Source organism: Camarhynchus parvulus, chromosome 1A, assembly GCF_901933205.1.
Source record: "Camarhynchus parvulus chromosome 1A, STF_HiC, whole genome shotgun sequence".
NCBI lineage: Eukaryota > Metazoa > Chordata > Aves > Passeriformes > Thraupidae > Camarhynchus > Camarhynchus parvulus.
The window spans coordinates 21,115,022-21,141,546 of record NC_044586.1 but is presented as its reverse complement, the minus strand read 5'-3'; the positions used below and the strand labels follow the sequence as shown (position 1 = coordinate 21,141,546).

General features: G+C 44.5%; 1 protein-coding gene across 1 annotated transcript in view; it reads left to right on the top strand.

The window, feature by feature from the left end:
• RBFOX2 (RNA binding fox-1 homolog 2) overlaps positions 1-26,179 on the top strand; it is a 170,386-nt gene extending 144,207 nt beyond the window's left edge. Inside the window, 8 exon segments of the mRNA XM_030959453.1 lie at positions 785-845; positions 3,210-3,263; positions 3,398-3,490; positions 4,609-4,741; positions 10,081-10,120; positions 17,684-17,772; positions 18,691-18,763; positions 19,883-26,179. Of these exon segments, the coding sequence (XP_030815313.1) occupies positions 785-845; positions 3,210-3,263; positions 3,398-3,490; positions 4,609-4,741; positions 10,081-10,120; positions 17,684-17,772; positions 18,691-18,763; positions 19,883-19,927 (588 nt within the window). The 3' untranslated portion in view covers positions 19,928-26,179.
• Positions 26,180-26,525: the final 346 nt, after the last annotated feature.

The window sequence follows — 26,525 nt, the reverse complement described above, 5'->3', positions numbered from 1 at the left end:
TATCAGCACCATCTCTGCAGTAACACCCCACTTGCTTGAGCAGTCAAACCGCTTGGAACTGTGCAGAGCTCTGTAAAGAGGGTGGAGGGCACAGTAAACCCAAAAATTATCCAGGTCTGCTGGTATGTACTCTTTTTGTCCCATGAGATTTGTGACAAGGAAAAAATTATCTGGAAAAAGATCTGAAAATGGTGGGTGTAAATCAGTGAATGTAGATCATCTAAAGAGTTGGTGATGTTCCAGAGATTTCCTCAAGCCTTGTGAGTTCGAATGTAATGCTGAGGGACTCCAGGCTACCTTTTTCTACTCAAGTGTTCTGCCAGTGACCTGCTGGGCCCCAATTCCAGCAGTGAGATTGAGAAACAAGTCAGCTTGTGCATCACCTGGTTCAGTTCCCCTGCCCTGGGCTGCAGAAATTATTCCTGCCTCTCTAAGAGAACCTGGACAAAGCATCTAGGGTTTTGCCCTTTTGATCACTGAGCTGTAAATAATCCCATGCCTAGGGATGGCAGGGTGGTGGAGAATCTGCACTTTACTCTCGTTGGCCTTTTGTTTAATGCATAATTTTAAAATGCCATGTTTAGCTGTAACTTTTATAATTAAATGGCAACTGTTAAAAGTAATTTAAAGATTGCATTCATATAAAATTAGCTGTTTAATTTTTTTTTTTGCTCAGAGAAGTATAGTGTGTTTGTGTGTGTGTGGTATCTGAGAGTTTTTCACCATTTTCCCTAACGTTCTGTGCTTCCTTCCCTCTCCTCCCCCTCCCCTTTCTTACTTTTAGGTTAACAATGCCACTGCAAGAGTGATGACCAATAAGAAGATGGTCACACCTTATGCAAATGGTAAGAGAGACAGTTTGTACTAGTGATGAGCTGAAACGTTTGAAGAAAGACAAAAGGGAAAAGTCATGACCTCTCCTCAGGACCAAAAGGAACCAATAAAACCTCACAAACTCTAATTTGTATAATTATACCATTCAGTATAACCCAAAAGTGTTTTTTCCAGATGGAGAAGTGGGGCCAGAGAGAAGTAGGGACGTGGCCCATGTGGCTAAGATGGGTGAAGGTGCCAAGGGCCAATGGGTTGCCCGCCTTAGTACTGCAAGCTGATTCTGTATGGTGGGATGTGCAGTACTCCTGTGTCTCACTGCCATCACATACATACCTAAATATGAATGCAGAAACATAACTTGAGATGCCTAATCTAAGTAATTAGCTTAATAACTTAAGATAGAACCTAAATTGAGGTATCTGTAAAAGTACAGCTGACCCCAAGCAACCAGCAAAGCAGCCTTTGCACTGCTTGTTTGCTTGCTTTTTGTTTCAGACTGCCTGTGTTCAGTGAATTTTCCAGTGAACCTAAACAGAGAAAGACCAAGTTGTTTGGATAGTGAGGAATCCTGTTTCATTGGGATATCTTGGTGGTTCTCTGTGAAGTCATTTTACTTCATAGGCATATATAGCATAAAAAGTCATTCTCCCAGCAGAATGCTGCTTTGATAAAGATTTTGAATCTGAGTCTTTGTCCTGAAATGGGCAGCAACGTTCTTTTCAGTGTGAAAATGTTCCCAAACATTTTCTTCAAGGCAGGAAGCTGCATACAGGTTGTAGCTGGTGTGACAGTTTTGATTACAAAGTAAGACTCCAAACTCAGAAGATAAAATTTTTTTATGTTGCTCTGCTGCCGACTTACTGAGTGGTCCCTTGCAAGTAAATCTTACCTTGGGTACAGAGCTGGGGAAACATAGCTAAGCAAAAGGCTTGGGATTGTGGGTCTCACAGTACCTGGAAGGAACTAGAAGATTTTGTAGCAAAAGGCAAGGCATCCATGGTACATTGTCCTTAAAACAAGAGCAGAAAATGTCGTGTATGTGACTATTTGGTAACAAAACTTGGCTTACTTGTGAAAGTGATAACGTACAAGAATATTTTGCTTTTGTAGCCAGCAGTTTAAAGCCAGCTTTAAAGCTATGCAAAGAAATTTAGTATTAGACCAGGCTTAAGGAGTACTGGCAAGTATGCTTGTACAACTGTTATTAAATTTAAGAGTTGACAGTCCTCTTGTTGCCACCACTGGAGTATTTTGCCATCAAGGTGACCAGTGCAGCAGCAGTGTGCCTGTACTTGCAGAGCAGCCTGCACTGCATCTGTCACTGATACTCTGCCAGCAGGTGAAGGTGTGGTGGTGATGGGCTGCAGTTCACAGAGTTGTTCATATAGCTTCTAGAGTGGTTAGAGGTGTTAAAAGTTCAGCAAGTGCACCAGGGCTCCAAGACAGGAGAAGCGTATAGATTTATTTAAATAAAAATGCCTCTGTGATTGCTAGCTGAACAGCTGAGATCTTTCCTGAAAGGAATGCTTTGTGGAAGCCAACCCAGATCACATTGTTAGCTTTATATCTCTTTCCTCCCCCATTAGAGAGATGGAGGAGGAAAAGACAGATAGGTTTCTAGATGTGACTGGACATATGTACCAACTCATACCCATACTTCTTTAAGCCCTATTCTCTTGTAGGTTTTATCTTGATGATTTGCGGTTCTTGCCAATTATCCAGATTATATTGAAATCATTTCTCTGTGAAGGCTTTCACCTGAAAAGCAGCATAAAGGAGAGAAGTACTAAAATAACAGTGAGGAGAAAGTGTGAGATGAATAGAATGATTTTTTATTTTTTTATGAACTATAGTTGCGTAATGCAGTTAATGAGGAAATTCAGACACTGTTGCTTTTTAGCAGACCTCTAGCAGATGAGAGAAAGATGCTTTGAGAATTCAAGGCTATAATTTGACTTGCCTGAGATGACAGTCTGGGCCGGTGGCTTTAGAGAGGGCTTGTATCTGCAGTGTTCCCAGTGAAAGTAGGGAGGAGCTGGCAGCAAGGCTTCTGCAGGGAATGCCAGGTCGCACGGTGCTCATGGCAAATACGCATATAAGGTAGTTGGCATTCCCACAGCAGTGCCTCTGCCTGCTGCAGATCAGCTGATGTTTTGCTGTTCCCTCCGATACAGTGACCTGCACCTAGAGCTTGGCATTAGGAAAGGGCAGTTGGCCTCCATCTACACCAAGGGGGATTGAGGCGAAGCAGAAACTGGAAAAGAGCTGTGCATGTGAAGCTGGGGCGCATGCAAGAGACTATTCCCCCTACCCACACTGCCCGTTCCTTCTCTTGGTGTAGATTTTGGCATTCACTGCAGTCTTTGTTGTTTCAGGTTGGAAGTTGAGTCCTGTGGTTGGAGCGGTGTACGGCCCTGAGTTATATGCAGGTAGAGCTTAAGTAGACACTTCCACTTCTGCCATTTAACTGCAGTGGTGTTTGTTTATGTTCTTAATCTGCTGTTTCTTTATAACCTTTTTACGGTCTTGTTTTTGTTTTTTATTCTTTCTCAAATTAAATTAGCGTCCAGCTTTCAAGCAGATGTCTCGCTGGGCAATGACGCCGCAGTGCCCCTGTCGGGAAGGGGGGGTATTAACACTTACATTCCTTTAATCAGTAAGTAGCCCCCGATGGCCCCTGTACTGTTACTGTGCTTGAATTAATGATGACCTGTTACCCTTCTTCTCTCCAGTCTGTATAATATCTACTTGAAAGGATGGGTCACGCTGGGAATGAGTTTACCTTGAGCCAAAGTATAGTGTGCAGTTGCTGTAATTTGTTCATCTGCAGTGTCCTGCTGCACTGCTGAATGGGTCCTTCTGATCAACAAGGAGGCTGCAGAACAAGGGGAGGGTCTGTATGAGGAATGGGCCATTCCCTTGCTCCCCTCCCTGTATTGAAATGGAAGAAACCTAACAGACAAATCCCTAAAGTACATATTATACAAGCTGCTGAACCACGGGTCTGCAGGGCCCCTAGTGGCATGCACCTGGATGCATGCTGGGTTGGGTTTGTGCCCTGGGACTTGTTCCCTCTCAGTATCTGTTTATAACATGTTTGCAGATGCCTCTGAGGTTTTACAAAGTTTCATCACAAGCCAGTTTACTTCAGTTTAAAGCATAATAATAGAGGCATTGCTATATGTGGTGCCTGTTATTGGTCACACTTGTTAAATGAAGGTGGGCTCTCAGTAAACTGGCACTTTTTGGGAAATTGCTGCTGCTGTTATATGGGCTATCTTGTCTTTCAGGCTTTAAAATGAACATACAGAGGATTGGGTGGCAAAGAGTGGGAGGGGAAAGGAGGGAAGAGACTGATGTAAGTTGGTTGACTTTAAGGGCCTCTTGACAAATTATTTTAAAGAGCCTCTGCAGTTTTGGAAGAACTGCGTGCTGTATTGATAGTAACTCCCCATGCTTCTCAGACTCTAACCAGACTGCATGGCAGTATTGAAAGGTGGGGGGATTTGAGCCCTGTTTGGGGTGGGGAAGGCATGCCAAAACATTAACCTCTTGCATGCCAAACCTTTCTGCAACCCTTTTCCCCCAAAGGCCATGGTGTAGCAGGAAGTATGTATGGGATGCTTGCTGGGTTATAAGCATGTCCTTCTGCAGGATTGATGCCAAATGTCCCACCGCTGTGGAGCTGTTGTGTCACTTTGTTTGAAGCAGGTGGTTGCTCTCTGGGGCAGAGCTTGTATCCTTTTTCACCTTCCACCTTGTCTGTCTTCACAGTTCCAGGCTTCCCCTATCCAACTGCAGCCACCACAGCGGCCGCGTTTCGGGGCGCCCATCTGAGGGGCCGAGGAAGGACAGTGTACGGGGCAGTGCGGGCAGTTCCTCCCACGGCCATCCCTGCCTACCCAGGGTAAGCGCTGTCACAAGAGCAGAGTGCTCTGCACAGCCGTGTCAAAGAGCTAATTGGTTAACAAAAACCCTAAAATTGTCTGGATGGTGAGAGTCAAGATCTTGCTAGTGCCAGAGCATTCTGCACATGATGGCATCCAGTGGGGGCAAATCTAAATTTTTCTGTGTTAAATTCTTGACTGAAACAATTTTCAGTACTTGCAACAGCTTAAAGTGCTGATGGGTTCCTTCTCATAATTTCTCAATTTGTCTGTATATGGTATTTGTCATCCATTGACCACCCAATATGTTATAGTGCTGCTGAGAAGGACACAAAAAGAAGATCTAAAATTCCTGAAAAACTGCTGCTCTTTGTACTCCATTTGTGTTTCCATATTCAGGAATGAGAAATATTATCCATTAATTCATGCCTCACCATCTGGCAGTAGGACACCGAAGAGCCAGTTACCCACAATGGATTTGCTTTCTTTGTTGGAGACGGTTTAAAAAGGTTTAAAACAAAGATTAATCAAGTCCATTAATTTAAAGCTGGGAGCATTTGGGATGTAGAGAGAATGATAATGCAATGAAGCAATGGCAAATGTGTGGCCTTAGCATTCTTTGCCCTCAAATTTTCACTAGTAATGCAGTGCAAAAAATGCTGTTACAAAGGAGTATTCTGCTGTTTAAAAATAGAGGGAATGAGATCTGTGAGTTTTGCTTTGGGTTTTTGTTGGTTTGTTTAAATGTGGTGGAATGACAGATAAATCAGCAAATCCCTCCAAACTGTCTTTTTTTTGTTTGTTTTGTTTCTGATTTTGAGGATGCTTTAATCATATTGTCTCGAGTTCTACTTGCCATATTTTCCAGGCAATGTTCTCAGAAAGAACAGGAGTAGAAACGAATCCTCCAGCACAGAGATGTGGACTGACCCTTCTTTTCCTTTACACTTGGCCCAAAGGGGAAGAAAAAACCCATAAATCTTGTATTAAGAAGGAAAGTGGAATCCATACACATCAGTGCAGGGAGCTGGCCTGATCTATGCTGGATAAGCTCACAATACCTTCTGCAGCAGATTAAGTGATGGGAGCTACTGTGACCCTTTTAGAGTCTAGTCTCATTTTTAAAGTGAGCTCCAGGAAGCAAGCTGCAGTGCTCATGTACCTGTCTAGCTTTGCTCTTTGGCAATTTTGGCAGTGTTTGTATTTAATTCACCAGAAGATTTTAAATGAAACCTCTCGTCTAAATATTGGTCTTCTGAACAGAGTGTTTCTTCTGGGTTTTCAAATCCACTTTTTTGCCACCACTCCTAGTTTATATTCTCTATCCTCTGACCATAGCCTCTGACCTGCAACTTGTCTGTCTATTGCTCTAAAAATGGCACAGTCCAGTTTTACTGGGGAGTGCTCCACAGTGAAACAAAGCAGCAAAGCTGAGCTAAGTGATACTGTCTAGCAGAATATGAAATATTTGCACCACGGAGGAGGAATGTGCTTTTAATCCCTGGGAGTAACAGCTAGAGCATTCCTAGCCAGAGGCTGTCATGAGTGGGGCACTGGGAAGGCCTTGTCTTTGATGTAAATCCAGCCTGAGTCCCATGTAAAAGGTTTATTTTCATTTGAAATATGGGCCAGGCTCCAATGATTAGCCCTTCCAAATACTGTCTCACGTCTGTGTTTACTGGTATTACACTGAATTTTTCTGACCCTGCTGACAGATCCCATGTCTTCATGGGCAGCATACTACCTAGTAAACATTTACAGAGCGCCAGTAAGCAAGGCAGATTCACACAGTCCCAGAACTGTCCGTAGTCCCAAGCAGTGGGATGTAATTACCTACTACTGGTGTTTTTTGTCATCACAGTCTGTCTCTGCAAGGTACTTTGTAGAACAAATTGGATTCCTAGTGCAATAATACAAAATGTGCTGTACAATTCCATGTTGCAGTAACCTGTAGGACAGCCATCACTCTGTGTGGGCACTGTTGACCTCCATGGGGTCAGGGACAGGCACACGTTCCTGACATCTTGCCCTCCATCGGTTACTTTCTTCCTGGCCAGTGGAAAGATGCCACCCTAAGATCAGTCAGCAGCATGAATGGCCAAGACATAGTGAGTAATGTGGAAGAAAACAGTAAAGTAAGCTGCAGGTTAACTCAAACCTGATAGAAGGAATTGGTTTTCCCAAACCTCAGTGGTGTTTAAGTTACAAAACTTAATGGTATCACTGCATTTGAGAGCTTAGCAGAATTAAAAAAATACAGAATGTAGATTAATAAAAGCTCATTGGTATTGCCATACTGGATCAGACCTGAGCACCATCCACGTTAGAGTAAGTTTTGACAGTGTCAAATGCTAAACCAGAGGAAGGTGCAAGAAATCAAAGCTCTTAATAGTTTTAATATTTATTTCAAGAACTCAAGATTTGCTAATGCATATGTGGAATGCCCATACTTATGCATGGCTGTCGTTGTTTATCCAGAGAAGGGTTTTGATACCTGAGAAAGCAACTGCTTAGGCTGTTCTAGATGAGTTAGATAGATAGTCACCTAAACCTCACTTTGAACACTAATGCAACCTTCAGTTTTCAACTGAGGTGCCACTTGGTAGAAATAAGGAGACATTATAACCTCTGATAGAAAGCACACGTAAAAACTGTACTGGAATATTGTCCTGATTTGTAGCAGCCATGCTTTTTAAATGAGAATGCTAACAAATAACATTTCAGACCAAAAGCTGAAAGAATCCAGACAGTCTGAAAAAAACTCACCTACTGTAAAACTCTCAAAGTTAAATAAGCTTGATAAATTTTATTTCTCAAACTATAGGTTAGTCATTGACTTGTGCATGCTCATTAAGTACCTATATGAGGAATAGACTTGCCATAGTAAAGAGTAATTTTGTCTAGGACTGTGAATATATATGAGATTCACCTATTTGAAACCACAGTAGATAGAAGACTAGATACAGGGCAGCAGACAGGTTTGAGGGTTTGAAGTGGTTTTTTTCACTCCTTTTCCAACACAACAGTCAGCTGTTGGTACACCCAAATGATATGCTGGCTACTTTACAAAACCAGCCTGTTTCTTTTTCCCTTGGATGTGTTTTAGCACAGCTAGTAGGCTTTTCACAGATTGCACCAAGATTTGACTGGCTGCCGGGCTGTTTTATACTTCTGGTCAAGCTACATAACCAGAATGTGGTTCTCAGATGAAGGAATTCTCTGGTTTTGCTAACTTTAAGAATCACAAATATGGATATTCTGCCATATAAATAAACTTTGCTAAATTTCAGCCCTGGAAGCTGATGTCAGTCAAATCCTAACTAAAGCAGAGATGGAGGATTCATGTGTGTTTGGATGTTTGGATCCAGGAAGTCTTACTCTTACCTGTTATTAGTGTTCCTTGCAGTTTTCTCTGGAGAGCTGATGCTAGCATCTCTTGCTGATAGAAATAGTGGCCTGATCCAATGTGGTAATGCTTATGTTCATCCAACTGACTGTGTTTGGAATAACTGTTAAAACTGCTAACCTGTTCATAAACCAAGTCACTTCCTCTGTCGTGCGTTTGCCTTTCCTGCAGGAGCAGGTGGAGTATCACTGCTAAAACACTCCTGGTCCTAGATAGAGAACCCAGCAATGTAAGTCACTGCCCCAGGAGCCAAACTCTTTGTTATGTGGTTGTAAAAATTTAGCTTCAACAAACATGATCTTATGGCCTGCTTCTCCCTGCTGAAGTGGCTCCCCTCTTCCTCTAACAAGGGTCTCTATCTTCATACCTGCTCCCAGCGCTCTTGGAGACTACAGTAACTTTGTCCATTGGGAATGGAGTGTACTTTTCCTGGGGAAGGCAGCAAGACTAAATTATTCAAGCAGTAGCTAACACTGCAAGATTTTTTTTAATTTAATTTTATTTTTTTAGTAATAGCATGCAGAATTTTGGCAAGATCTGCTGGGCTTTTTTTGTGTGTGTGTGCCTTACAATAGGTGGGTTTCTGAGGGTTGCAGGCTCTTGGCAGCATTTCACATTCCATCTGATGAGTAAAAAATTATAGTCAAAAGAATAGCTAGTGTTCCATACCTTCTTTTTTCTTAATGCTATGGGTAAGTCATGCACATCAGATCCATAAGCATCACAGATGGTGGGGTTAATGCTTTTTAAAGCCTTGAGCGAGTTTGTGTGGAGCTCTTCAGGGGACAAAGCTGGAGGAAATTCCTCAGTATGTGAAGCACACGCTGAACTCAAATGGGTGGGGGGGCATCCCCTCTCTTCCTTCCTCATCCTTCCCCAACCCCTGTCCCCAGAGTGAGCTGTGTAGTCTTATGCCTAGTGAATGCTCTGGTAAGAGCAGCTATTTGGGAACCCCAGGCTCTGTTTAACAGTTTTTGTGCTTGAAGTTCTGAGAGAAACAAAACTATGGCTTAAAGCAGAAAAAGCACCATCCCATGGAAACCCTTCCAGTTGCTCCTCTCTGCTAAGGAATAAGTAATTACTACCAGGGACTCCCACTGCACCTTTCAATTTTCAGATCTTGGACCAGTCACCTAACCTTTTTAGCTCATTATCTCTGCTTGTGAAAGCAATGCATTGTGGGTATTTTTGGTTTTTTCTTTTCAATTACATTTCTCTGTGTTTACTTTGATCAGAATTGATTGACTTGTTTTCCTGAGGTGTTGCATCGGTTCTTTAAGATGCTGAATAATAATACTTTGCATGCTTGTGTGATCAGCCAAATCTTATCGCATGTCTAATGTGCAGGGTAAAAGCAGGTGATGTATGGATGTCAGAAACAAAACTCATGCAGCCCTGTGAAGCCTGAAAAATGTAATCAGGCACAAGTCTCTGAACCACACTTCCTGACGTAGGTGACTCCAGCCCCTGTGGGATGCCTTCTGTGAAGGGCTCCTCAATTTCACAAGCCCACTTCATGAAGCCAATGTTTCCATGTGTTTTAGGGGGTAACTAAAATCATTCCAGGAAAATAACCAGAGTGGAGGTTTCTGTACCCTTGTGTCTCTCTTCAGGACGTCAGATCTTTTTGAGTCAATATTTGCTGTACAAGATGGTGGTTCCCCTCCGTCTCTCCTTTGCATACTGTCTCCCCCTGTGCCCACCCCCTGCCCCTTTGCATGCCATGGAAGATGACTTGGAGCCGTGCGTGCGCACACACGTTCTCTTGCTGATTTGCTCCTGCCAAAAGCCCAGGTTGTGGATTCATACATCACCTGCCTGTGTAAAACGCATGTGCATGCTGCCGTCCTCAATAACCGGAATGTGTTTTCTGTTCTTTTGTTTTTGTTTGTTTTTTTTTTCTTTTCTTTTGTTTTCTTTTTTTGTTTTTGTTTTTGTGTGGATTTTCTGCAGTGTGGTTTACCAGGACGGATTTTACGGTGCTGACCTCTATGTAAGTACACACACCGGAGCCTTCTTTATCCCCAACCCCTGACAAGCCAGCCTTTTTTTGTTTTGTTTTCTTTTTCTTTTGGTTTGTTTGTTTGGTTTGGTTTTTTAAATATCATTTACTTTAATTTTCTTCTTCCTTGTGGATATATATATTTATATATTTAGGAATGCAAGCATGCTTCTCTGTCACTGCGCTTGCCCCTGGGTGCAAGACCTTTGGGTTTCCTGATCATTGCCAGGGTCAGTTTATTTGGTGTCCTGTCCCCCACATGCACACTGGTACTAATCAACCTGAGAGATGATTAGCAAATTAAAATTTCTCTCAACACTTCTCTCATTTACATAATTTGGATATAAAAATAACAGGACTGGTTTAGCCTCAGACCTTCCCTTTCCTTCTCCCCCTCTTCCCTCCCCTTTCTCTTCCCTCTTGGGGCCCTTTTGGGTTTGATTTGTGTAGCCCACACTACACTGAACAAGTTGTATGTTTAAAAATATTCATGTGCTACTGGGATGTGGAGATTATCCCTTTGGGGAAGACACTGGGACTGATTAAAAATGGAGGCTGAGATGCTAGAGTGAAAACTGACATCTCATTTTGCTGGTAGGAATGGCACCTAAATAGGCTAGATTCTCTCACCTCTTCAGGGAATTGTAAAGTACAAATATGTGGAGATGTTCAGTTACAAGAGTCAGCAGCCTCCTCCTGTTGGGGAATTAGCTATTATATCATGGGATACTTTGTCCTGTCATTGTCTTTGTCCTAGCCAGTCAGTCTGTATTGCAAATCTCCAGGGGGTCTGTGTGTACATAGGTGGGTTGTGGATGGAGGTATTTGAACTGGCCAGTGAGAAAAGTGCTTTCCTCTTCAAGGGAGAGCTGTTGCAGAGCAGGAATATGGTAGGAACTTGCCTTTCAAAGCCAAAATGTTCAGCTGCCACTGCAACTCATAGCCTGCCTGGCTTTATCAGAGTTCCTAATTGTGGCATTGTAGGTCATAGCTCTCTGGAGCTGGGAAGTTTTGTACAGTTTGGGTAGTGACACAATTGTCAGCACGAATTTCACAGTCCCGCTCCTTTGAAGGTGCTATTCCTGCCATTTATAAAGAGGACCCTGGGGTTAGATTCAGGATAATGGATGGAACTAGCTTTTGGATTTTGTTGGCTTATATGGAGGAGGAAGTTCTGGACAGGTGCTTTTTCCAGCCCAGGTAGAGCAGTTGGAAGATGTGCTCTCTGAGATAGAGAGAACTGCGTGCATTTCTTCACTCTTCCATATACTGTTGTGCGTGCAGTTCTTTAAAGATTGATCTGCCTAGTCAAGTATTTCTTTATAAAGCTGTGTCAAGGACTACAGAAGGTTCTGTGTTTTCCTGCCTCACTCCTAAAGCACTGCCTTTACAGACACTGACTTTGCTATGGCACGTAACCAAGAAAATGAGTGGTGCTTAGTGCCTCTTCCCACAGAGTGTGCCATATAAAAGGCTGCCATGTTGAAAGGGAAGTCTGGCCTGGGTTACTCCCTACTTTTGAGAAAGCTTCTTCAGAGCTTTTGTTGGGGAGGAGAGGCTCATATAACATGTAAGGACAGAAACTTCAGCAGTGAAGAACACCTGTAACCACTTGGTGCTGCAGAGCAGTGCCACCATGTAACACAGAGCCAAGCCCCCAGGTCAGGTTAGAACCATTAGGTGGATTTCTGATGACTTTGCTGTTGGTGGCAGTGGTGTCACAATCAGAAAGCAGGATATAGAAGAGAGGACTGCATCAAAGTAGATGGTGATGCTTTTACCTGTGTTACTGCTGGCCAGAGCCCTCCAATGGAGCTCAGGAAAAAGTTATCATTATCCAAACTTGAAGTTGCCCTTCCAAACAGTTTGCTTGGCACAGGTGGAATGACTTCAATGTCCCTGTGTCTCACTGATTTGTTGTGCTTTTCACTGCAGAGCTTCTATCCCTCTGGTTGCTGTGATAGGTTTACCCAGATTCCAGAAGGTATGGCAGAGGATATTTCAGTTAGGACTGGGGGGAAGTTAAATCGAGGTTCTCTTAAGATTTCTGAGTCCATAAGGTTGTTGAAAGGAGCTGAGCTGGCAGGGAGTGATTAATGGTAGGTGAGATGAAAGGGAAGTGTCCCAAGTTTGGGCTGCTTTTTCTGCATAATGCTATGCACCGATTTCTCATTTTCCTCCTCCTCCTTTTCCTCACTCCTTTTTTCTTTCCTGGGGCAACCATCCTGCTAGCCATTTCTTCTGTGAAGAAGGCATTCCATCTGTTGTTGGATGCGTCCCACTCTGGCAAGACACCTGAATTGATAAAACAAGCTGCCCCAGGATGCAGAGGGCTTCATTTCGGATCATAAGAAAGGTTATCTTTCTTCTACGATGGGGTCAATCTGGGTGGCGGGGGGGGAACCCAAACAAACCCACCTGTGCCAAGACTGCTCCTGCCTGTGAAAAGCGTGCTTGCATCCACTGGAAAGAAAAGGCTGGTGAGCCCCGCTGTGGGCTGTATGTATGATTGTTTCTTTCCACAGCTGTGTTTTTTTGAACTGCTCTTCCTGTGTTCTGTTATAGAATAGTCTTACAGGAACCAATCATTAGCGCTAAAATACCTCAGGTAGGAGTGCCAGTGTGACCTGCCAACCAATCAGATTGTGGATTGCAGTGGAAAAAACTGAATTATACTAACCATTCCAGCACCACATTAGAGATGGGAACAGAGGCTTTTTTTAGAGCAGCGCAGACTCACGTGTGAGCCAAGCCCCCGCTGCAGCAGGGTGGCGTGTGTCCAGATTTCATACCAAGTGGCATTTCACTCAAAATAAAAAAAACTACCAAAAACCAACCAAAAACTAAAAACCAACAAAACTTTAATTCAGTGGAAAGGTTAACAAGGTCATGCTTGTCCCATTACCATGTAGTAGCACCTGCTGCAATGGACACCGTTGTCCTGTCACCTCTTCTAATTCATTCATGCTCATTCCTGGTGCACGTATGCCACCCTCCTAATACAGAAATACCAGAAGCGGTTCTAGCCCTTTCTGCTTCTTAACTTCTGTTGTATGGAAGTATGGGGGTGGAGAAGACACATCTGAGAGATGACAAATAAAAGACCCTAAAATTGGGCTTGCTGCCTAAACCTGGCAAGCAGTAAAATGTACCGAACTGGTACCATGAGTTCCATATTTCTCTAGGGTTATGGACACACTTGTGTCCTAGGGGCAGAAAGGCTCTTGGAGTAAAGAGAACAGTGACATACTTTGTGTGCCGTTCTAAGGCAGGATGGGGAAAAGAAAAGGGAGATTTATACCACACTTGCATAGTAAGCTCTAGTTTTGGATTTCTTCTTGCTCATGTTGGATTGATCACCTGATACGGACTTGAAGAATGGTGGAGAAGATGTACGTGAGCTGAACTGCATAAAATGCCAATTTCTTTTCATTAACATACTCAGTAATTGGAATGCTGCTTTAGTTGGCATTGCAGCTTCCCGTAGATGTTGTTTTCCCATGTTTGTCTTACTTCAGAAAATATAAGACAATACTGAAAAAGCTGCCATCTAATGTTAAAGAAGGAATTTAAAGTAAAATATTGCTTTGTTGATGAGCCAAGTACAGTAACATCACAGAAGAGTAATTCTAAATTGAGCTTTTGTTCATACCCAAGCAATACAGCTGTTGGACAGCTCAGGTCTGTAGGCTCAAGCACTACATGGGGAAAGGGATCCAGCATAACCCCAGCAAGACTGGAATGCCAGATAGACAGAGAAAGAGAACTTGAATCAGGATAAGCAGCATTTAGGCTGCTGTTCATTTCTCTCACATGGTCCCCAGACAATCCAAAAGCCTGTACCAAAAAGGGCTAATCTTAATTTGCACAGTCCTTTTGGTTGTTTCTAATGCCCAGTGACAATGCATAGGCCTTCTCTCTAGTTCTCATTCCCTTATGGAGGCAGTAATTAAAGTGTCCCATTGATAGAAACGTCTCAGACATAACATTTGCACAAGAAGCTCAGCCACACTTACTTCCTTTGAGATGAGACTGAAGGTTTTTAAAACCAGAATCTGTATGGATAACCTGTCCCTGTGGAATCAAATAGGTGGAGTGGGAGTTTGCATGGCTGTCCTGGGTTTCAGGCACTATGCCACTCATTGGTGTCTTCTGTTGCAGTTTGGCTGTGGCACTGAAGGAATGTGTTGAAGCTGGCAAGGGCCTTTTTTTCTTTCTTTTTTTTTTTTTTTTTTAATAATTCTTTCTTTCATTTGGAAACACATTTTTCCCTCTTTGTTGCTGTGGTTGCAGATGCTCTATGCTGTTATATTTTTTATTTACTGGAGTACCTGAAGTGGGTGGCGCCAGAAATAACTAGGGGTCTTAGGACCTTGCAGATGAGCTCTGCATATCAGTTACAGGTTTTGTGTGGAAAGGAATAGCAGGAGAGAATATCTGGTGCATTGGACAAGCTGAACAGGCTTTAGATGCATTTATTGAATTATATAGGTGGATCCTGGGTTGTGGAGAACAGGAGCATCAGCTGGGTAAGGCAACCTGTACAGTGCCTGCTCTGTACGGTCCCAGAGCTTGGTGAAAGGATTTATGTAAAAACAAATTACAGTTGCAACAGTTCTTCCTCTTTCCTTCACCCTATTTTGGTGTATTTGGACCTGCTGGTCATGCTAAATACATCCCTTCTCAGAAATCTCCCAGCTGTCCACACTCATTGCTCCTATGACAGGAATGCACCATGGCCATTATGATCCCCATTTTTGGTTTTATTTGAAGTACACAAAAGTAGACTTTGCAGATTGCTTTGAAGTGAGCAGGTCTGCCTGTATGTGTGTACCTCTATCCCGAGATTATTTTTTCCTTTTTTAAATAACCAGTAGCTTCAATTTTGCATCAGTGCATGATTAAAAAGCAATACACGTCAGCTATTTCTTAACTTCATTTCTCCAATGAATTATTTCTCCTGTTTTTTTGTTTTGTTTTGTTTTTTTTTTGTTTGTTGTGCAGTTGACTGAAGAAATGTTAACATCCCGCTCTAAATCTCTCAGTGGAGTCTCTGTTCCCTTCTCTGATATAACAGATGGGTTATTGCTTGTTATAATTATTAACCTTGTGGTGTGGGACAGGGCTGGGGTGGGAGCCATTCTGGGGGGTGAGGGCGGGGCTGCGGGAGTCCTTGAGGTTGGAATGTTAACTCCAGTGGTGACTGACTGTTTCCGTAATAGCAGGTTGTTGTGGCTGCACGCTCTAGTACTTGAGGCTGTGTACTTCACTGAGCTTGTGGTAGAGCCTAGGGCAAACTGCTGTCCCAAGAGAATGCTGGGATGGATAGAACTAGCCAATATGAGTCTGAACGTGGTGACTTTGCTGGTTGTTCTAGCTCCAGATGTCAGCATGCTTAGTTTTTAATTTTGATTAATAAATGTTACTCCGTTCCCCCTCCCACACCTGATTCCAACCCTTCTTTCTCCTTCTTCTTTTTTTCTTTTTTCTTTTTTTTTTTTTTTTTTTTTTTTTTTTTTTTTTTTTGTTTGGTTTGGTTTTGTTCTGTTTCATTTTCCTTTATGAGAGACATGAGTTAAAAGACAATTATATGATAAGCCTTTTTGGTTTCAAACTGCATCTTGCTGTCATGTTCAGAGTATGTGCCAGGCACATTTGAAGCAGGTTCTGGTCTGAAATGTGACTGGCAAGTGAAGTGTGGGGCAGAGCAGGAATCAAGGGTGCCTGCTAAGGCCAGCTGCCCCGTGGAAGGCAGTGCCTGGAGAAAATGCCTCCTACACTGTGCCCAAGTGACGACCCAAGGGTTCAAGGAAGCATATAGCCTAAGGGAAATACTGCAATGGCATTGATACAAAGCTTTGTCTTAATTTGGTGAGGTTAATGAAGGTTGGATTTGGATTAAGGCTGCCCCTCATTCCCCTGGCCTCTGTCATGTTTTACATGGTGGTACAATGATAGCATGGCAAAACCAAGGTAAACATCCCCAACTGTCAGTCCAAAATGCAGGATTTGAAACAGCCAGGTGAGACTAAAAGGGCTAAACTGTAACATGGCATCTTTTCCATGCCATGTGGTGATGGTTCACAGGTGTTGCTTTTTACATCTGTGTTGCTTTTTCTCCTGTTAACTGGAAGATTGAAGAGGCTGCAACTCTCTTTTCTCTGGAGTAGGAAAGGATCTGCAAACATGTTTTGGATAGCACATCAGCCTTCACAGGGCTAATGCAGACCACATGAAAGAAATCAATATTAATTTAAAATCACTATTTCTAATTTAAAAGCTACCCAGGTCCAGATTGAGCACTGTTGAGCAAAGACAGAGTTCTGTAGTGGAGCTGATCTTGTACTCTTAGTCAGTTACATTTATGCAAAAGATATATAGGGAAGAAATGGTAGAGGTATGTTGAGCTTATTCTAGAGGTGAAGAGCATAACTCTGCCTTCTGGTCCTTCAAACCCTGAAATGTCAATTGGAAGAAAAAAGAAAAAAAAAGCCAGAAGCAATCTGGAATTTTCTGATGTTTATTATGGCTCATTGTGTTTCTAGAAAGTCAAAACTATGGTTCATTTACCAAGCCTTCACCCCAAGTTAAAAAAAGTGTTCAGAAATACAATAGGGATCTAACCAGGGCTTCAGAGCCCTATTTGCTGCCCGCTATGCCACCTTTGTCCCTGATCTGAAAGATGCCTGGCCTTGGTCTTCCAGTACTGCAGGCCTTGCTCTGCCCCAAGAGCTCCTTGTGGGAGTCTCAGGAGGAGACTCACAGGTCTTCTCTGAGTCAGAATTCACATTTTGACAACACAGATGTTAAGTACATCTTTAGTAACTACCTCTGATCACCTTTGCTACAGGTGTGTATCATGGGCAGCAATACAGCAGCAGAACAGGCTGTTCTGGCATAATTCTCTTGACCTGTTTCTTTCTTATATGGAGAGGAGGGGAGAACAGACTGGCTGGCCTCAATATTGGTTTGGTTGTTGACAGCCCTGAAACCAATGGGGACTGTCTTCTCTGACCATCTTTTTCCTGATTACTTTTCACCTCTGACTACTGATACTTTTGCACATGTGGACCCAATTAAATTCTAGCCTTTTGGGTTTTCCTGGCTGTAAAAGAGAGAGGATAAAAAAAAAAAAAGTAGGAATTTCTCTGAATGGTTCCCTTTTTAAAATACTTCATAGAAAGTATTCACCTCTGATTTCCCCCCCTTAAGAGGAAGGGGTCATAAAAATTACCTTTCATGCAAGATTCTGGGTCTTTCCTAGTTTCCATTTCCTCCATGCCAAATTGCATTTTCTGTAGGGTTGTAACAATGCTCAGTCTTCCTTTAGTGTATTCCTTTTGCTAAAGAGGATAATGGAAGGGCCTGGTCCCTCTAAGGAAAGCAATATACATGAATTAATGGGTGATGCTTGTGATTGACATGACATGGGAGCTGATGCAGTTTGAAACACTTCCTTTCCTTGTGACGTGTGTGACTTTTTTTTAATTTTGTTTTTAATGCTCTGTATGGGTGGACAGGTATCTGTAAAGTCAGTTCTCTTCTCTCCTGCAGGGTGGATATGCAGCCTACAGATATGCACAGCCTGCTACTGCAACAGCAGCCACGGCCGCTGCAGCCGCTGCAGCAGCTTACAGCGATGGGTATGTAAGGGAGAGGTGTCCATGGGGGCTAGCTTGCTGTGCTCAGGGATTCAAGGAGCATTGATCCATCACAGAACTTCTGCTTCTTTCCCCCATTTCTTTGTCTGACCTGCACTCGCATGTGCACACATGCATGCACCACCCAACACAGAAGACTTGAGTGCACGGTTTGTCTCTTCTCCTGGACAGTATTGCCCTCAGTGTATGTGAGCTGGCACAAATCCTGACCTCCTCCCTATCATTGTGATTCTCCTCTGCACAAAGCAGGCAGTGTGGTTACAGCCTCAGAGTTGGAGATCTGGCTTTGGGCAGGCTACTAAATCACTGGGTGCGTTTCTCTCCCCATAAAGTAAAAATGACTCGGCTCATGCAGTGCTCTAGGATGTTTTAGCATGCAGCTCTGAATAGGTACAAAGGATTGTCTTGATCAGAGTGCTTGCCTTAAGATTTTTCATTGCCTGTGCAGTGAGGCCGTGTTTTAATCCTAGCACATTAAAGTTTATACTCCTCCCATAGTGGAGAATCCCTTGCTGCTTTCATTTAGTGGCTGTTACTGTGCCAGTAGCACTAGTGCCAGCAGTCACTCTGGTCCCCAACTGCATCATGCAATTACCCAAAGGTAAGGGATGCACTAGCTGACATTTCAAAGGTGCTGACCTATTTCCTGCAGGTCAGGCTCATGGCCTGTGTCACATTCCTCCTGGCAGGCTGTTCTCTTGCCCATCTCATACAATGCATGGCAGCATGCTCAGAGGATCTCTCTGCAGAGGAGCTGCCTGCGTGCCTGTGTGTGCATGGATGCATACATGTGTGTGCAAGGGCATGCTGCTGCTTCCATTACCTGTGGCCAGACAGCTATTACTCTGCCCCTCCCAAGTGACTTTTTTTTCTTTTTATATCTTTTCTCCCTCTCTTCAGTTATGGCAGGGTGTACACAGCAGATCCTTACCATGCCCTTGCCCCTGCCGCTAGCTACGGAGTTGGCGCTGTGGTAAGTGGGATTTTCTTTCTTGTGCTGTTTCTCATTTCCAGCATGGGGAACAGCCACTAGGTATCATGCAATGAAACTTCACAAACCCAGAAAAACTTCTTTCTTGAGGGAGGAGGTCCTTAGCAGCAGTGCTGGGTTCCCAGTTGTTCCACATTCATGTCTATGTGTACACTTATAAAGGAGCCGGGCTGTAGGAGACCAGTTATTACTCGGTCTTGCACATCATCCAGTACCATGAAAAATGAAAAGGAATAGCAAACAGAGCTGTCAGGAGCCAGAGCACTGTTGGTGAATCAGTAGAACTGTATTGAGGTGATACATAGAACAAAAATCAGCAATAGTTAGAGATTCAGGATACCCGTTTTTGCCATTTTTAGTTCTAGGAAAGCAAGGGAATAAGTTGTTCTTGTGACATCTTGCAAGTGAAGCAAAGCTGCTTCACTTGGTTCCCTCTTGCACTAGTGGAAGGATGCGGTGTCCTGCCTGCCAGCAGTAGTTATGCAAGGGCAGGATGAGGTATGCTGGCATCGGAGGGGAGTGGAGCAGCTTGCTGAAAACACATGCTTGCCCATCTGCTAGCCAGCGCAGTATCTGTGTTGTTGCAAAGGCTGGAATACAAATGTGCTCAGAGAAAAAGACACCTAAAAATAGATATCTGCAGTGTAGCACCTCCATTTCAGCCTCAGCTCATCATGTGGGTTCTCTTTAGGGTCAATGAGGGAAAACCAGGTAGTTCTAGGATACCCAGTCATCATATCTATTTTAGACCTTTACCTTGAGGTGAGGTGAAGAGCATCCTAGAAATCCCGGTCTCCGCAGTCTCTAAAGGCAGCCTGGACAACTGGCTTGAGATTAGGACTGGTGAGTCCCCACTCTGGTACTGAATTCCCTTCCACCAAGACTTGCCAAGCTTCACCTCCAGCTGGCTGGCCATGAGCATGCCCTCCTGAGCCACATCTTTGGTTTTGCAGGCAGAGTTCTTTCTTGCTTCTTAGAGGTGCTCATGGTGGTGGGTCAGTGCCAGAGCAGGTCCTTCCAGAAGCATTTGGGTGCTGTCCTGGATATCTCTTCACAGTTCTCCTCCTAACAACCTTTTCTTCTCCCGTTTCATTTCTACAGGCGAGTTTATACCGAGGTGGCTACAGCCGATTTGCCCCCTACTGAAGTGACGTGAGCCCCCTGCAAGCGGGACAGCCCCCCCAGTTCATGAGGCCTGGCTATTGCAATATTTACTAGTAGAGGAACTCTATAGCAAGTCGAGGAGGAAAAACAAAAAAAAACAAAAGAGAAAATACTTTTTTATACCTCACTATGTTCTTCGAATATGTATTTTTTTTCCTTTAAATTTCTGCCTTTAATTCTTTTGTTCCAAAGATTGTGCTTTTTTTTTTTTGTTTGTTTGTTTTTTGTTTTCACTTTCGGGGTTTTTTTAACTGTGGTAAAAATAATGCATTTCCGTGTCTGTATGTTGGTGCGTAGCTTATCCTGCCAATCACGGAAAAGGCGATTAGCGATAAGGAAAGCTGTTAGAAACTGATATCATGCAATTAATCAGGAACACGCAGACAGAGTTACTTCCCTGGTCTGGTGCTTGGTGCCTGTGAGACAGGAGGACGTGAGGGAGAAGTCTCCACCTGCCGTGTTTCTGGTCTGCAGAAGGAAGCACTCTTTGGCTGTGGCTGGGACCTGAATGCTGGTGGGAAATAGTCATTTACATTTGGAAATGGGGGAAATGCAGAGACTTCCTTTGTTTCGATCACCATCTGACGCTCACAGGTTTGTGACAGTTTCAGCAGTGTCAGAACTTTAGACTTCGCAAGAGAAGAGTCCCTCAACCTGCCCAAAGACTTCAAGCTGTTACCTGTTCTATAGGGGACAAGACTTTGAAAGGAGTTTTTGATAAGGATGATCTTTTCCCTACACACAGAACTTTTACTCACTGATTTTTGTCTGCTGCAGGTGGCTGTAATTGTCACAGTTTTCATTCCTCCTTTTGAAGATCTTTCTCTCTTGCTGTCCCTTTCCACCCCTTCATTCCTCGAGGAGTGGCAGATGCAGTGCAGGATCACGCAGAGTACCCCTGTTGTGGACAGCAAGTGATTAAACGTGGGGAGGTGAAGCACCTGCAGCCTTGCAGAGGAAGAAAGTGAGCAGAAGAGTTGAGCGTGGCACACACTCTGAGGCCCAGCCTGCAGGGGCTCTGCTGCTGTCCATCCTGGGCTGCTTAGGTGTTTCTGCAAGTAATCTATTTCAAATAACGTGAGTGAGGAAAAACCAGTCACACATAAGCTGCTCGAGGTGAAGGACAAGCTTGTGGGTTTGTGTGGGGGAAGAGGATCTTTTATATCTACATGTGATCCCGAAGTAGTTTTGTATTGCAGAAGCAGTTCATGCAAGCTCTGAATTCATAGGAACTTCTTACCACAAGCTATTTCAGGCCCTTCCATAGCTGCATTGGAGCCCCTGGGTTTGTTTTGCCCAGCTTCTCACAAAAAGTTGTGCACCTGGTCTGCTGAGTCCTTATAGACACTACGTATTAGAAGACTTGGAAGGATAGAAACTATTTAGCTGAGGGGTCCACGACTCCCAAGACCATCTCCCTTCTGCTCTCACAGACAGAGAATTTACTGTGTTTCAAAGACAGCACACTTAGATGCCTGTGAGCTGTGATGTGATGTGGAGTTGCTGCTCTCCAGACCTCCCTGTTCAGCTGCTGGCTCCTAGAGTGCTCCCAGTAAACCCAGTGGTCAGAGGCAGGCTCTAATTGCATGCTGGAGAGATGCAGAAGTGTAATTGTACTGGGCTGCCTTGACTCCATGGATTGGTGCTGGGGTGAGCCCCTGCCCTCAGAAGGGCAGCTCAGAGTACGGATGTGTTGGCGGAGCCTCTCCAGCTCCTGTTGAACACCTGCTTTTCCATCCACCACTGATACAGAATAGGAAAATTCCTGCGTTTAACACTAAGCAACATCAGCAAGCAGAGGTCTCGCTCCTGGGGGAGTGTTCTGGTCCAGCCACACACAACCGTGTATTTTTTGCTCTTCCCCAGTGATACACGGAGCCTCTCTGCACAGCAGAGTGAAGGCACCTCAAATGGGAAGAATGGGGACATCATTAGTTAAGCTAGAGACCCTGAAGCTATTGATTTTTCTGGAGGAATTGCTAGATAAAGGGGACACCAAACTGCCAGCCTGTTGGCCACCTTTTTTTTTTCCTGGTTTTATTGTTGGTTTTTTACTTTTTTTTTCCCAAGCCAAAGTTTGGTTTGTTGCTGTTATGACAATTTTTTTTTGTTGTTTGTATATAAATACTTTAGCTTGAAAATAGGGAGGGGGAGAACAGGGTGTTGGGGCTTTCACAAAATCTAGGAAATGAGGGAGACTCGGCGTGTTTGGGGGTTTTTACTGCCTGAGTTGGGGTAGAAGAGGGAGGACTTGTGGTAGAGATAGTAATATTCAAGGGGAGTTATTTCCACTGCAGAGCAGCCAGGGGACTTGTGTAGCTGGGATGCAGCAAAAGCCTCTACTGGACTTGTTCTCTGCACTGTGGCTGGAGGGCCTGAGCGAGGCCATCCCTTCCCTTCCTGCAGGCAGTTCCTCAGGCTGTGAGCCCAGGAGCCTCTGCAGAGCCCCTGGGGCAGCTGCTCCCCCACTGCCCCTCTCCCACATTCAGTTCAGCTGGTTCTGACTGCAGCTCCCCAAAAGCCAGGTTCTCCCACCCTCAGTGCCCTCCCCTGCCCTGGCAGTGCCACCTGCAATCCCCCCCTGCCATTTGGCCTCCCTGGGAGTAGGGAGGCCAGCCCCATTTCTGCCTCCTGGCAGAGTCTATGCATGGCAGCTTCAGCCCGCCCAAGGATATGAGGAATGTGAGGGGTTTAGTGCAGAAGCACCCAACCTTTGGGGGGCCGTGCTCCCCCGATCTCCGACTAATACCTGTTCTAAGACCTTCCAGCCTGATTCCTCCTGTATCCCAGCCTGGCCTGCTCTGGTCCCTCCCTGCCGGGCTTCTCTGGTGCGTTAAGCAGCCGGTGTCTCTGTGGCTCCATAGTTAATGCTACAGATCCCCTGAGGGGGCTTGCTGATGTCCTGGCTCCCTGCTCCCAGCACTGAGCTGCAGAGGGGACACCGGGACACTTGCATGGCTGGGGGCCAGAAGTAGCTCACTGGTTCCAGGTGTCCAAAGCACCAGACCTCCCAAAAACTTGCATGGCAAGGTTTCTTGAGTGAGTGTTGTGTGTGACAGGAGAGCTCTTCAGCCTTTCTTCTGTGTTGGTGAACAGCAGCTCCAGTTTCACTCTGATGTGTTGTGAGACTCTGGAGAAGTGAGGACAAAGCCTATATCTCCCTATGCAAAATTAATTACGTTTAATAAATTGAACTGGGCCCTGGCTTATTAGAATGATGGCAGCTAGTGCTTGTCCGTGCCATGGGTCTGCAGTCACAGGTCCCTTGCAAAGCAGGCTTTGGCTTTCTGAGGGAAACTGCACAGGCAGCCTGGCAAATAGCTTGCTGTTTGTCACCTTCTAGTCTGGTGACATCTGGGATTCCTCTTGATGCAGAGAAAAAAAATGTATCTTTAACTGTAGCTGCTTGTGCTGTCTTGCAATAGGTCCAGCCGGCACATGATGGTATACAGATGAAGTTTTGGTTTGAAGATTTGGTTTATTTAATGTGCTGGTCTGTATTTCCTTGCAGTTACAGTTGTGCTGGTATAAAGTAACTACCACTGGTATAGCATATTCTCTACTGGGAATAAGTTATATTGATGCCCAGCACATTGTCAAACTGTTGTCCTGTCCCCATGTGTGGGAGGCTGCACTGTTGTAGGTGAGTTAGCTTTTCTAAGAAAAGCCATGACAGGACCTGGAGGCAATGGGGAGCTCGGTATGAGCCTACTGCAGCCAGCTTTTCCCAGGTTAAGCAGTTAGGTGGGTCCTGTGTCATGAGTTCAGATAGACAAAGCCATGTTTAAAGATAGCTATGGCTTGGCTGTTCCAGTGCCTGAGAGGGAGCAGACTTGCCCAGCACGGAGCACTGGCTCTGGAGTCTGAGACCTGTGTTTCAGACAGGGCTCTGTCAGTGACCCCTCAAGGGTCTCTGTGGGGCAGTCATGTTGCTACTTTAGACTTTGCTTCCCTGTCCCTAAAGTGAAGTTGAAGTTTATCCCTGTTCTTACCTGTTTTGAGATCCATGGATGTGAAGTGTACAGAGGGAGCTGAGGAGGGATTTCTGAGTAGCTGGCTTGAGTGCTGGTTGTGGAACGGTTAATGAAGCCATTTCCCTGTCTGAAGAGAGACACTGGCTGCTGGGCTTTCAATTCCAGCACCCAGAGCTCTATCAGTGGGGAATACAAAGCAGAGCCTCCCAGTTCTATCCGTGTTTTTCCCCAGCCCATCCCTATCTGTATCTTCCCATCCTAGCCACGAAGATGGAGGCAAGTGGAAAACAGGTTTGGGGAGCACTTAGGAATTTAATAAAGGGAAACCCAAACAACAGCTCTGGGGAGTGCTTTTGCTGAATCTAGCTCCAAAGGGAAAGCACACAGGCAGCCTGGCAGAGAACCTGCTGCCTGTGACCCTCCAGCCTGGCAGGGTTGAGGGAATGCTGTCCTTGGTGTAGAGGGGTGATTTTTAAAGTGTTTTACCTGTTTGCACTGTTTTAAATTAGGAGGGGGGAAACCAACCTAGTGAACAAGATGAACATCCAATGTAAACTTCTTTGTGTTTTTATTTTTGACATGCTCTTGGATAATGTCAAACATTTTGTAGTATACACCAGTGAGACTTGATTCTTTGTTGCATAAAACACTACTTTTGGTGATGTTAATGTCTGAAAAGCCTGTTCCCTGCATCCCCACTTTACTGATTGCCCTCTCCACCCTCCAACCCCAGTAAACTTCTCTTCTACAATGAAAACTCCAGTCAACAAGGCAAGAAGGAGTCTGATAGCCAGAGTGTGAAATGGGGCCCTTTGCAAGTAGGCTGTGGGGTTTGTGCCTGGTTTGCTTTGCTCCAGCCAGGAGTTGTCAGGAGAGCCCTCATCCCTCTGCAGTGCCTGCATCAGTGGCAGCCTGAACGGGACTCAGCATGGCCAAGTGCCGTCTCTGTTGCCACTGCTGACCCTGGAAGACAGCTTCTTGCTGGGGCTGCCAGTTCTGCCTGTGGCTGTCCTCTTGGGGCCATGGGCTACAGCTGGCCCAGGCTTGTGCAGGTGACCAGCTTCCCATGCTGCCTCTCAACTTGTGATAGAGCAGGAATGCATCAGCCAAAAACCTTGCCTGATTTCACCAGGAGATTGCTGGTGTCTAAAGCCGTCCATCAAGATATTCATTTGGCTGGCAGTCAGAGTCAGCAAAATGCCCATTAATCTTAGGAATGTTTTTCTTTTTAAATTTTTGTTGATGTTCTGAAGTGGGTCAATAAATCTCTTGCCAGATTCCCAGTTCTCTGCTGGTGGAGGGGCTTGTTGCTTCCCTGAGGAGTAAATTCCTTACAGAAATCAGGCCTCCCACATTAGTAGTCTCAGTTCTGGTCATAGTTTTCTATTTTTTTCTGTTCACAGTATTTTGTGTGTGCTAGTGTTGTAGTTTTGGCAGCTCAATTTGGCTGCATTATCAAGTGACAAAATCATCCTCTTTTACCCTAGGGGATATGACTTCGTTTTGTTTTATTTCCTTGGGTTTTCTTTTTTGTTTGTTTGTTTGGGGTTTCTGTTAGGCTTTGTTTGGTTTTTGGTTTGTTTTGGTTTTTTTTTTTTAATATGATAAATCCTGCTTGTAAATAGCTGGAGCTAAAACCTGGGGCTGATAGCAAATGAGAACCAGGGCTATAGAGTGATACAGAGCTGGTGGAGTATTTTACTGACCTCACAGGCTGATCTCTTTGAGACTTGGAGATTTTCAGTGCGAGGCTGAGATGCCACAGCACCTCCAATGGCAGCAACAGACTTGCCCCTTCTCGCAGTCTCCCCAGCACCTCCCATTCCAGGTACCCTGGGGAACAGGGCGTGTCCCGAGGGGGATGCGTTCCCTTCCCCTGGATCACTTCCTAGGACGCCCGAGCCGCTTGCCCAGGGTCCCATTTCCCTGCTGACTCTGGAGAAGCAGTATCTGCATCCCAGGGCTTTGTGACAGCCTTTAACTTCCCGCCCTCCCTCGTTAAGTATCATATTGTATAGTAGCTTTCAGACCATACAGTATTCATTGGGTTGTTCCTATTATTATCAAGTAGCTGGAATTGTGAAGGTTGGAGTAGTTAGATCTTTAGCTTTTATTCCTTTTTTTTGTATTACTATCCATGTGTATAAATTATTGATCATGTTGCTGGCTTTTATAAACTCTAAGCAAGGGGGGAAACCCTTCCTAACCCTTTGCAAATGGTAATGAAGCACTGTTTTTAAATAAAAGAGAGAAACACCAGTCTGCTGGCTCCCCTGTGTTGTTTGTTTTTCAGCACATCTGGATGGATTTCGCTGGTGCATTGCCCTGGCAGGTAAAATGCAGAGAAGGGAAGCTGTGTGAAGAACGAGCTGGGAGCTTGGATCTTCTTAGCAGTGATAAAGGGCCTTGGCAACTCACGCTGGCAAAATCCCAGCCCCATCTGTTCCTATACCGACCTCTCAGAAAATCCACACCTTTCCCTGCCATTCTTTCTTATTAGCAGAGAAGGGCCAATTGTTTGGTATTTGATAAGAAGCTTTTAAAAAATTTTTTTTTCTTTCTCTCCAAGCCTAGTTGGTATTTGAGCCTGTTTATGTGGAAGGAGA